The sequence below is a fragment of the Medicago sativa genome, chromosome 1 (assembly GCF_051527215.1).
Source record: "Medicago sativa cultivar Bolivia chromosome 1, Bolivia_mono, whole genome shotgun sequence".
In the NCBI taxonomy this organism is placed as follows: domain Eukaryota; kingdom Viridiplantae; phylum Streptophyta; class Magnoliopsida; order Fabales; family Fabaceae; genus Medicago; species Medicago sativa.
In genome coordinates this window covers 72114136-72126398 of record NC_140749.1, presented here as the reverse complement: position 1 = coordinate 72126398, position 12263 = coordinate 72114136, and the positions used below count along the sequence as shown (strand labels likewise).

Sequence of the window (12263 nt, the reverse complement as noted above, 5' to 3'; positions counted from 1 at the left end):
TCCAAAAGGCAAATTTCCGCGAATCACCTCCAATAGGCAGACCCAGATACACGAAAGAAATGGTTCCCCTCCGACAATTCATCACCAAAGCCGCCTCCGACAAGCAGGAAACTGAAATGTTGACACCCGTCAGCATACTTTTGTTGAAATTAACCTTAAGGCCCGAAATATCCGCAAACAAAAGCAGCACTGCACGCATAGTACACACATTCTGCCAACTCTTTTCACCAAGAATAAGAATGTCATCTGCAAACTGCAAGTGTGTCAAACTGACTTCGCCGACTTGACCAATTCCATACCCTCTGAACATCTGCGCACCACAGCATTCATTAGCACATTAAATCCTTCGGCCGCCAATAAGAATAGGAAAGGCGACAGGGGGTCGCCCTGACGAAGTCCCCGCTCAATAGGAAACTCCTCAGTTGGACAACCATTGACTAAAACTGACGCAGTGGCCGTGCCAACACATTCAAAAATCCACTTCCGCCAAATAGTTGGGAAATTCATGTTGGCCATAACCGAGTCCAGATACCGAAAATCAACGGAGTGTGGCACAAATGTTAAAAATTACAAAATTAAGGTGCATTTTCTTAGATGTTTTTTCGTGTGTTTCTTCACATAAAAATTATATTTTGTGCTTATAACAAACTTTGAGAAATCATTGATAATCATAAGTATTTTATATGAAGAACCACACAAAAAAAACATCTAAAGAAATACACCTAAGTTTTATTCTTAAAAAATACTCTAAGTTTTGCCCTTAAAAAAATGCACCTAAGTATTTTATGTATCCTTACATATTGAACACGTTTTTTTTTTTGCAAAAAGTTACATACCAAACACTTAATACTCACTCTGTCTCTTTATACAAGAACACTTTATAAAAACACGAGTATCAAAAAAATGTTGTCAGGGTGATAAATTTTTCTGAAATGTAAGTAACTATTGTTAAATTACCCTTTATATATAAATGTATGTTTGTACCAAAAAAAATAGTAATAAAAAAATAATGTATGCGGTGTTATTTTTCATATTTCAAGATAAATTGATAGTATTAATAAAGGGTAGGAGTATATTTGATAAAAGAGTGATACATACATATGGTAATTTGTAGTGAATTTTATATTTAGAAACAAATATATTTTCGTAAATAGTCTTAAAATTATAGACGGAAGGAATATATCCTAAAATTTGTTATACATTTCCATCGTTGAAAGTGGTACTAATTAATTAGAGCTAGCTAGCTAGCAGATAGGGATTGAATTGTGCATGCGTGCAGTGTCTTGTGTTTTAATTAGTGGTGGTGACTACGGAATCTTGCTAACTTGTGTCTTAAAAACACATGCTAATTAAGTGATTTTTTATTAAAAAGCATAATATTTTAGCTTTTAAAAAGGGGAAATGTTAACTTGTGCCCTCAGGGCACAAGTTAATGATTCAAAATAGAAATATTTTATTGTAATTAATGCATTTGACTTTAACTTTTTTACTTTTCAATAATTGAATGCACAAAATTTAAGAAAATGTTTCCATTTTTGGGTTGCTTAACATGTGCCCTAAGGGCACAAGTTAACATGACCCTTTAAAAAGTTAGATGCACGATCTTTAAAATATATATTTCTATGATGAAGTCATTAACATGTGTATTTAAGAACACAAATTAATATTTGTTATATTCATTTAGTCTTTTACTACAACATCGACAGACGAGGGACCGGTTTCAGTCGTTGCTTACTCACCTTTTCAGTTTTATCCTTTAATTGCATTTGCACCGACGGTATTATATGGTCCCATGACTACTCATTCTTCAAATTTGTCCTTTTGAAGTTTGGTTGTATCATGCATATGTTATACTCCATGTGTTGTAGGCATGCATATATTAATACTTTATTAAATCACACACTAGGAAGAGACATGGAAGCTAATTAAACGATGAATGATAATTTTAAGAAAAGCCAATTTTAAAGATGGAGACAACATGCAATTTTGATTGCACACTTTGTCAAGTTTCATCAACTAGTGTCCCACCACACTTTGATGCCCCAACCGATCGATAGTCTCCATCACTCAACTGAAATTAAGAGATGCGGAATCATACAACTGAAACAATCATACTACAAATGTATTATTGTTTTGATGATTACTACAAATGTATTATTGTTTTGATGATATGTTCCTATAATTAATCTATCAACAAATAAAGTTATACCATATCACAATTAAATTGTACAAAAATAAACCATTGTTATATTTGAATATCTAACACCTCTTTTTTTTTTTTTAAGAGAATATCAATCACCTCTCTTAGCTGGATCAAAGAGAGTATTTGACTGTCTCATGTCGAGTAGTGTGAAGAAAAAATAGGTAGATTGTTATTATACATATGAAAAGTTAGTTTGCGTTTTCTTCACCAAAACATTTCTAGTCTTTTGAATTTACTTAATGTCTAGTAAAGTTCTAGATAGGAAAGACTTGGTATTTAAGCGTGTTTATTGACCCATGTCTTTCGTGTGAACTTCATTGGTACACTATATTCCCAGTCTTATTTTTATTCTGTATACAACACTAGTCTCATTAATTGGTTGAGGAAAATAGTGCCTTGTGTAACTAAAGATGGAGAAAGTGGAAGAAAATCTAACAAAACTCTCTACAAAAATGCATACTCGCTTTCTTCGCTTCGTATTGAGGACCAAAAAGGATTGTGTGTGCAAGATTAGTGAAAACCCACCATTTTCCAGGTTTTTTTTGCTTGTGCAAAGTGTTTCAAAAAATTTGACATTTTGATTCTCCCAACTTTGTGCACGTGGAGCTTTTTGCTCGCATATGCGAACTTACCCAGGTTTTTTGAAATTTCCACTAGGCTCGCTCGCACACGTGAGGGCTGCTAAAAGTGGTTTTTTTTATCCCGGATAAGGATACCCACACTAATTCCAAACTCACTACGACTAATTTCCAAAGACTTTAAAGGCTTATAATGGGTTACATCTCAACATATAAGGTCAACATACTTCTTACTAACTCATAAAATGTTTAGAAAAAAGTCAGGGTGCTACATGAACCGAACAATCTCCCCTTTAATTGTGAGTCTCTCACTTCCTATATTCGATGGAAACAATAGGATTCAACTCCTGCTCCTCTACCAATCCGAATCAGGCTTATAGTACCACTTTTTCAAGAGTTTAGGAAAACGTCAAGAGCAACAACAGACAAATATTTCAAGACCACAAGAGAGAAAGACATCACATCTCTAGCCAAATCTTAAATGTTTGTTTGGGAGTTTAGGGGGTGAAGGAAGGGGAGGGTTGTGGCAAGGAGGAAGGAGGAAGTTAAATGAATAAAGAGTTTTGTGTGTGTGGGGGTGGGGGGTTCATAATACAAAATTCTCCTAATTTGAAAAACTAACAAAAAATTATTGAAGAATTTTGATTAGATAAAATTTTCAAATCTTTTATGTGTTGTTTTAACACTCTTAAAATTAAAATATATTAATGATAAACATTTATTTTACCATTCTTTAGAAAATTACTCTCTCAAATAAAGTGGAAATTTTCTATATTTTTTCGTTTTTTCCCTCCATCTAAAACTCTTATCTTCCCTCCCCTCCAAACTCCTAAATAAGCTTAAAGTAAGGATCATCTCTCTTATACATCAAAGATTAAACTCATACTTTCTAAGCACTTAAGATAAAACCCAACAATTTATCACCAAACAAACAAACATAATTAGAAGAAAAAAATACTAATGAGCTAGTGTATTTTTTTTAAGGGAATGAGCTAGTGTATTTAAACACATAATGGTTTTAAAAATAAAACAAAAAATATCTAATAGTTTTTTTTAATATATTCAATTTTTTTCTTAAACTAATAGCAAAGTGTTGGCTTGCATTTTGTTTTTATTCGTATACCAATCCATATTTGCCGTTTTTTACTAAAGAAATCCAATCCATATTGGATTATTGGCTTTATCTTACAAAATGTGCTCAATAAGATGTAACATACACTTCTCAACACTATTTTCGACATACTATTCGTATGGTGGGTATTTGTAAAAGATTTAAATATGGAAATAATTGATAATTTTTATGTAAAAAAAATTTGTTTTTTAATATTTTAATGTGTTGAATACATAAACCCTAAGATAAATTTTCACTTTAAACTTATTATCAAGTGTCCTAAAGACATTTGTTAGCATTTCTTTTATTTTTATAATATCAAGTGTCCTAAAGACATTTGTTAGCATTTCTTTTATTGTTATAATATGCCAAAACCTTAAATGAATTATTTAAGGTTTTGCTATAACATGTGCATCTGGGACATTGGTTAAGGAATCTATAAAAAAAATTGTCTTGAAAATATAAGTTTTTACTTTTGATAAAGTAATATTTACACTATATTTTATAAAAGCTTACATATTTTAGTTGTTTAACCAATGTCTCTGGGACGCTGGGGCATTGTGCTTTATCTATAATGAGTTAGTACTAAGTAGTTATAAAATTAATTACAATTGTCTCGTAACAGTGTTAATGCATTCTAATCGTTCACATACAGCAATTATTTGTTTTACTTTTGAACTTTTGATCAATTGTTGTGTTCTTAATTAAAATGAAAGTTGGTCTTGCCAATGCTCCTCAATATGCTTTGTTATATGGGTTTGTCACAAAGAATATGACAACTCAACAAAAAGTCCGTGTAGGCTCATTTCGTGTGGTTCCACGCTTCCTTCCACCACTAAATTAAGCTCAATTTTATTTGGTTTAAGATCCTTCAACTTCCGCACGTGTGGAAAGAAATGAGACATGAACCTATGTACCACTAGTAGGGTCGTAACTTGTGTGGAACCCGTTTCAAGACGATGAAACTCGCGTGAATTTCATCTAATGAAAAAGTGAACGTTGAAAAGAGAGTGAATAATACAAACGCTCCTAAGTTAACAAAAAATGTCAAAGAGAAAACATTGTTGGACTCAAAAAGAAAACTAACATGAACAACTAAAGTATCTAATATTTATAAATTAAGGATCAAAATGAAATACAAAAACATAAATGACCAAATCTAAAATCTAAAAATAACTTAAAATGTATAATTTAGCATTAAATCATTTATCTTTAAATATGATTCATAACATAATTTTATAACTTTATTTAATCCATGTAGGTTGTTGAACTTAATGGAACAAAAATAAAATTGGTTGGTTAGTTGTTGAGGTTGTTATTTAGATTTGAACATATATGAAGAGATTCATGTTTGTGTCGTGGCACAATGCACAATCTCAAAAGGATGGGCTCTCCGTTGAAGGGAGCATAAGAATAGGTCCAATGAAGTGTGAAGGACATTTATGGCAATCCACTCAAAAAAACAACGACCATTCAATCTTCAATTCTACCTTAACTAACTAACAAACTAATTTTGTAGTTTAATGAAACTTTACTATGTCTACGTACCCTCCTAAGCCACCACATGTTAACATGTCATTGGACTTTGTTCCAAGACTCATGCCTTATATAAACAAGGCACTGACCCATTAAACTACTTTACCGTTACAGTTACAGAGGATTACATTACAATGACGACCATAGCTGCACCTGTAACTGAAACTGCAAATGAATCCCATAAGAAGAACAGAATTCAGGTTTCCAACACCAAGAAACCACTTTTCTTTTACGTCAATCTCGCCAAGGTAATGTAATGTCACTTGATAATCGGGATACCTTGGATTCATGCCATCACTACATCAATGATCATTAGATTAAGATCGGACTTTCTTAATTTTAAGCACGGTATTTTGAATTTTAACAAAAAATTAAAATCTACGTATTTTGTAAACTGTTTAATCTGAATTCAGCGGTCACCAATGCATCGACTACATGAATGTGTGTGTTTTCTTTATTGTTAGTTTTCTAATCTATTGATTTTTAAATGTCATTTATATACATTACTTTGATGGTTTCAAATTGTGATCAACTAATGGCTATAGAAAAGAAAAAAAATGGCTAGGTGAAACATTATAATGTTGAAATAGTTTCTCCTTTGATGCAGAGATACATTCAGCAGCACAATGAGGTTGAGCTTTCTGCTCTTGGAATGGGTACTTCTTTTTCTCAACCTAAAATTTCCCTTCTTTTTGTCTTTAATTTGCACAACCGATTATTAATTGGATTCTTCTCATTGATTATTAATTATTACTTTGTATAATTTTACATTCTTTAAAAAAAAATTATTTATTTTAATGTTTCTGGTGTGATTATTACATTGACTTAACTATCAAGACATTATTTTTACTATGGTGTGTAAGGATTGATTTGTTTCTGATATGTCTTAAAACAATGTAATGTATAAGGCATAAAAAGAAAAACAGAAAATGAGGTTGCATACATTTGTCCAACAGATATCCTCTATCAATTGAACAAAAGTATTCTGCCTCATCTGTTCCTAGTTTCATATTCTTACTCTAACTGATACATAATAATATTTCACAAAAATGTTGACATGAATTGGTACAGCTATAGCTACAGTTGTCACGATCGCCGAGATTTTGAAGAACAATGGACTTGCAACTGAGAAGAGTAAGGTTTCTTCTTGTTTGTTACTATAACTCTCATTCATATGATGGTTGTACAATTCTAATCAATTAATGAATGTTTGGATGAAACAGAAGTATTGACATCTACAGTTGGCATGAAGGATGAGAACAAAGGTCGGCTTGTGCAGAAGGCAAAGGTAAGTTTCCGACGAAAATGAAAAGAATTCAATTAAAGCATTTCAGCTTTCGATTTTTCTCATTCGAACACGCTCTTAAGCCTAGACTTTTCTTGGTATTTTGTAGATTGAAATTGTGCTGGGTAAGTCTGAGAAGTTTGACAATATGATGGCTCCTGCTGACACCACCACACCTGAATCAGAAGCAGCTACTGATGACAAGAAATGACAAACTTCATATATTATAATATGGGATTATTGTAGTTATTATTATGTTTCAATTTTGTTGTAATTTTTGCATTCATGGACGTAAGTAAATAGGTGAGTAGAAAAGGGTCGTGGAGTTCAATGCAATGAGGGGATCAAAGTTGTAGGATACATAATTCCATTATAACTTTAGATTGTATTTCATTACAGAACATATACAATGAATATCACATGACTGATGAATCTTAAGCTCGCCAATTATGTCTTTTTTCTTTCAAGGTGCCCAACCTGATTCAATTATGAGGTGGAATTGTATATACCCTCATATACAGAGATTTTCAATTAATAACTGCTACCTATCATATTTTTGTTTCACATCATATTAATTCTCTATCTTACCTATAATATTTTTGTTTCACATCATATTAATTCTCTATCTATGACACCAACTAATAATTAATGCTATCAGTTTGGTTCAAGAAGGACCAATATTATGCCATATTAAACACCAATTTGGTGACATAGTAAAAAAAAGACATCAAAAGACCAACTTTTGAATTTGATGTCACGTATCGGCAAGAGACGGCTTGAATGTATTTATTTTATTCCGAAAGATCAACACGAACAGAGGGGATTGGCCGGCTCAACTGATTTGAACTAAGTGAGAAAAGAGTTGGAGGATTTGAGTTCCAACCCACTGAATGATAAAATACTAACATATAAGTAACAACTAATTGCCACCATTGACAGTTTTAAAAAAACGGACAATAATTCACAAACTGAATGAAGCATAAGCAAATACTTCGAAAGAAGTCATAAGTGATAAATGAGGGTTTCCCCCTCATTTCGAGGTTCCAACATCCTTCCAGCAAGAACATACTCTTTACTTGAAAAACTAAAATAATTTCGTTACTAATATGTGACGTTGAACAAAGCCAATAATTGGAGTAAGATATATAAATATAGAATATCTGCTAAAAATTAATTCACATTAACTGATTAACATCAAAGAAATAACATAAATTGTTTGCAATTCTAAGCTATGAGTCTATGAAGCCTAAAAATAAATAATAACGAGGACATGAAGTCGTTGGCTGAGACATAACTAGATGGGAGCAGCACATGTTGTTCTAAAGTGACCTGTTTGATTGCAACGACTACAATGCACCACTCGTTTAACGCGCCCGCGATCTTCTGCACGAACTCTCTTCTTTCTTGGTCGTCCAGGTGGTCTGAGTGATTTAGGAGGGTTAATCACAACTTCCAGAGCTTGGGTAACATTGGCATCCCCCTCGGACAATTCCTTCCAGAGAGATTTGTCAGGAATTGGATGTATGGTTTGTGAGTATGTCTTACGATAAGTTGCAACAGTAAAACAACTTTCTGTGAATCTATGAACATTCTGCCTGCAGGATAGAAGTGCTGCCACAGCATGTGCACAGGGCAAGCCATAAAGCTGCCAACCACGACAAAGACAGCAGCGATTCCTTATATCGACTATATTAGTTCCTTCGTGAGATATAACTTCAAATTCAGCTTCATTGGCACGGAGAACCTGATAAGTGCGTGCACGTTCTAGAGCCTCTGCAACACTCCTCTCAGCAGAAGGAACAAGTATGGACGTCCACTGCATACTGGTCTCTCGGCGCTCATTGAACCAAGTCATTAGCTGCCTTCTAATGCATTCCATCATTTGAATTATCGGAAGCCCAGATGCTTCCAATATCCAACTGTTTAAAGCTTCAACTATGTTAGCTGTCAAATGACCAAACCTGTGCCCCTCAAAATAGGCGGTAGCCCATAGACGAGGTGGAACTCTTCGAATCCAATATGCAGCATCTTGTGATATCTCTTCAATTTCCATAACTTTACCTTCAAATTCAATTATTGTAAGACAGTTGGCTGCTTCCCATAGAAGATTGACCAGCATGGTGTTATTAAATTCCTTTCGGAAGCTGTCACTCAAGTGACGCATACAAAATCCATGGAAAGCAGTAGGAAAATTTGCTTCAACACCATCCACAATTCCCTGCTGTCTATCAGACAAGATAGTAAGCCTTGGCATGTTTTCAGTATTAACCTCAAGCAGGTTATGAAGTTCAGAGAGAAACCACATCCAATTATCATCATTCTCTTCGTCAACAACACCAAATGCAAGAGGAAAGAGAGCCCCATCACCATCAAATCCAGTAGCAAAAAGTAATGTACCAAGATACTTGCTCTTCAGATATGTTCTATCAAGCCCCAAGAGTGGTCGACATGCATTTAAAAAGCCATATATAGATGCTTGAAAAGAAATAAAGAGACGCTGGAAGCAATTATCAGTTGGATTTCCATAAACAGATGCAATACTGCCTGGGTTTGTGCGTTTCACTTGTGCACAGTATTGTGGAAGCAAGCGATACCCTTCTTCAAAAGATCCACGCATTGCAGCCATGATTCGCTCCTTGCCTCTCCACGCTTGCTTGTATGATAAGGTGATGCCATGAACCATATGAATCTCTTCCAATATCTCCTTTGGCTTGCAATTAGGGTTCTCCTTCAGCCTTTGCTCCACAGAGTTAGCAACCCACTGAACTGAAGCTTGCTGATGACCAAGATGGGAAATTCCTCCACATGAATGACTCTCATGAATTGTCCTGATAGTAAAAGTTGGAACACCTGGGAGCTTTGCTGCATGAATGCGCCACGGACACCCTTCACTGGCACACTTAGCAGTGAAGCGTGTCTTATCAGATTTAATAGTCTGCATCTCAAAGTGCAAGGCAATTGCTGTATCCCTCAATGCCCTTCGACAACTCTTGACATCGGGGAATTCTTGGCCCACTGTCAGTTCATAAGTTGGACTTACAGCAAGTGTACGAGCCTGAATTACATGGGGTTCAGAAGAAAGCATAAACTGTGACTGTTGCATACTCATATCATTGTCAGAATCAGTCCCCATCTCAGGGTGCTGCTGAATCACAGCCAGGTCCATGTTCTCATCAAATCCTTGGTTTTCAAAAACAGTTAGATTATTGTTCTCTAAGACCAGATCGTGGTTTTGTCCAGGAAGGGGCGACTTGTGGTCATCATGCCCAGATTTTTGTTCCATGGTTAGCTCATGCTCATAAGTCTGACCATTATCACCTTCTTGACCATGGTTTTGTTCTAATCCCATGTTATGGTCAATCTCATGTACCAAGTCCAGTACATGCTCATGGGTCTGTCCCAAGTCCAGTTCATGTTCATGGGTTTGTCCCAAGTCCAGTTCATGCTCACGGGTTTGTCCCAATTGATGCTCGTGGGCTGATCCCAGTTCAATTTCATGGTTCTCGCCGAGGCCTAAATCATGATTATGACCAAGCATTGATTGCTCCTCGTGACCAAGTGGCAAATTGTGATTTTGACCAAGTATCAAATCGTGGTTAGCCATTGAAGATATAAATCGCTACTGTAACAATAACAACTGCTGCTCGGATAACAGTATGACGATCAACAGAAACCTACATGAAAAAAGAAACAAAAAAAAAAAAAAATGACGATCAAAAACAACCCATTAAGCGAAGCATACCAAACAAGTCAATTATTTTTCCATGGTTTTTACTCTAAAACACATACAGCTGGATGGTTAAACACAACGAAATATCAAGTGGGGCCAAGACCTCTTTACTCAAATTGCGGCAAAGAAATAGTTCATAGTTCAAACACGACAAGACACCGTTGTCCTTTCTTAGTATCCTCAAGCGCTATCGATACAAATCATAATAACCACAGATTGCATGACGTAACATTTACCGTTAATCTACAATTCCACTATAAGACTACAATCACATAAGTCCGTGGTTAGTTATACACATTTGATATTCACAAACATTCCATTCACACTGCTACTAATTTATAACCATCCCAAAAACAAATTCAAATCACACAAAATAAGTTCCTAGGTCACACAACAAAAACCGCAAAACTTTTTTGGTTCTAAAGAGCCAAGCAGCGAAATTCACACATATTAGGGTTTGCACCCGCACACGTGCATATCAAATATCCCTATAAAACCATAAATCTCTCATGGCAATTATAAAAAATAAAAAAATGGCTTGAGCTTAACCTAAGACCTAGTTTGTTCACGGAGTAATTAATGAAAAGGACGAAAAAATAGGTAAGAAACATGATGAAAACATAAAATCGCAAACACCCATTACCCAAAATTGAATTAATCGTATAAAAACCAAAACTTTATAAAAACCCATTAGTATTAGTAACAGCAAAATAACAAAAAATAAAATAAATAACGAAGATCAAAGGTAAAATTAAATAAGAGGGTTCACCTGAAACGAAAGAGGAGTATGAAATCATAGTTTTAGGGTTTGGTGTTTGAAAAAGAGGTTAATTGGAAAATTGGCGGGGAAGTGGAGAAAATCGGAAATACTCGAAGAAGGGTAAGGAGAAGATGGGGAAAAGAGAGAAGGGTAACGAGGTTGCGAGGGTTGAGAAGGGAAATCCAGTGCTCAGGTTAGCCACAAAAAGAGGGTATTTAGGTCAAACAAATCGTGAAGGAAATACCCTTTTGTTTCTTCTCTCGGGTTATTAATAGTCTATTTTCTTTGGGTAAAGCCCAACGCTTTATAAGGCCCATTCTACATTGATATTTTCTTTTTCTTTTTTATACCAAAAAAAAATGTATTTTCTTTTTAACATCAAATATAAAAAGATTTGTTTAAATTTTTTTTTTGACGTTAAAAGACAATTTTATTAATGAAAGTCTGGCAATAAATCAAATGCCAAGACTGCAGAAATACAAGGCGGAGTTTCTTCGACCCATATGCATTCTAAATTCTTAAGAGCATATTTAGCTAAATAATGAGCAGCTTGGTTGGCTTCACGCCTAACATGCAAAAAATTTAAACTACGAAAACTACCCTTAAAACAAATACAATCTCGAATAATAGAGCCAACATAGTTGGGAGATTGTTGGTGAGCATTCAATGCTAAAACCACATTAGAAGCATCTGATTCTGCTATAAGATTCAGAAAAGACATGTCTTTTGCAAATTCCAAACCCTTCCGCATAGCTAAAGCTTATGCAACCTCTGAATCTGGTAATGAAAAGACTTCCCAGGAACTAGCACCAACGACAACACCTTCATTATCTCTCACCACAACACCAATACCCCATTTATCACCCTCTATCAGACATGTTGCATCAACATTAAGCTTATAGAAACCATTAAAAGGAGGTGTCCAATGAACATCATATATTGGCAAAATTGGACCTCCACTTAGTGTCTCCACCAACACTGTACTAGCACTCTTGAAATTTACAATAGATCTTTGTGTCTTTTGAACAGTGGCAGTCACATCAACATCTGTCCCCTCAAA

At 34.7% G+C, this 12263-nt stretch overlaps 2 protein-coding genes across 2 annotated transcripts; one reads left to right on the top strand and one right to left on the bottom strand.

Moving 5' to 3' along the window:
- Nucleotides 1–5518: 5518 nt before the first annotated feature.
- On the top strand, nt 5519–7160 carry LOC146957088 (uncharacterized protein At2g34160-like). The gene is made up of 5 exons (XM_085734026.1): nt 5519–5676; nt 6036–6084; nt 6500–6562; nt 6652–6716; nt 6823–7160. Exons 1-5 carry the CDS (start codon nt 5563–5565, stop codon nt 6922–6924), a joined length of 393 nt encoding a protein of 130 aa, XP_085590152.1. The 5' UTR covers nt 5519–5562; the 3' UTR covers nt 6925–7160.
- A 667-nt stretch (nt 7161–7827) lies between these two features.
- LOC146957087 (uncharacterized) lies at nt 7828–11390 on the bottom strand. Its single transcript, XM_085734017.1, has 2 exons — nt 11213–11390; nt 7828–10387 (listed from the first exon to the last, which is right to left on the bottom strand). Exon 2 carries the CDS (start codon nt 10315–10317, stop codon nt 8008–8010), a length of 2310 nt encoding a protein of 769 aa, XP_085590143.1. The 5' UTR covers nt 10318–10387; nt 11213–11390; the 3' UTR covers nt 7828–8007.
- Between the last annotated feature and the right edge of the window lie 873 nt (nt 11391–12263).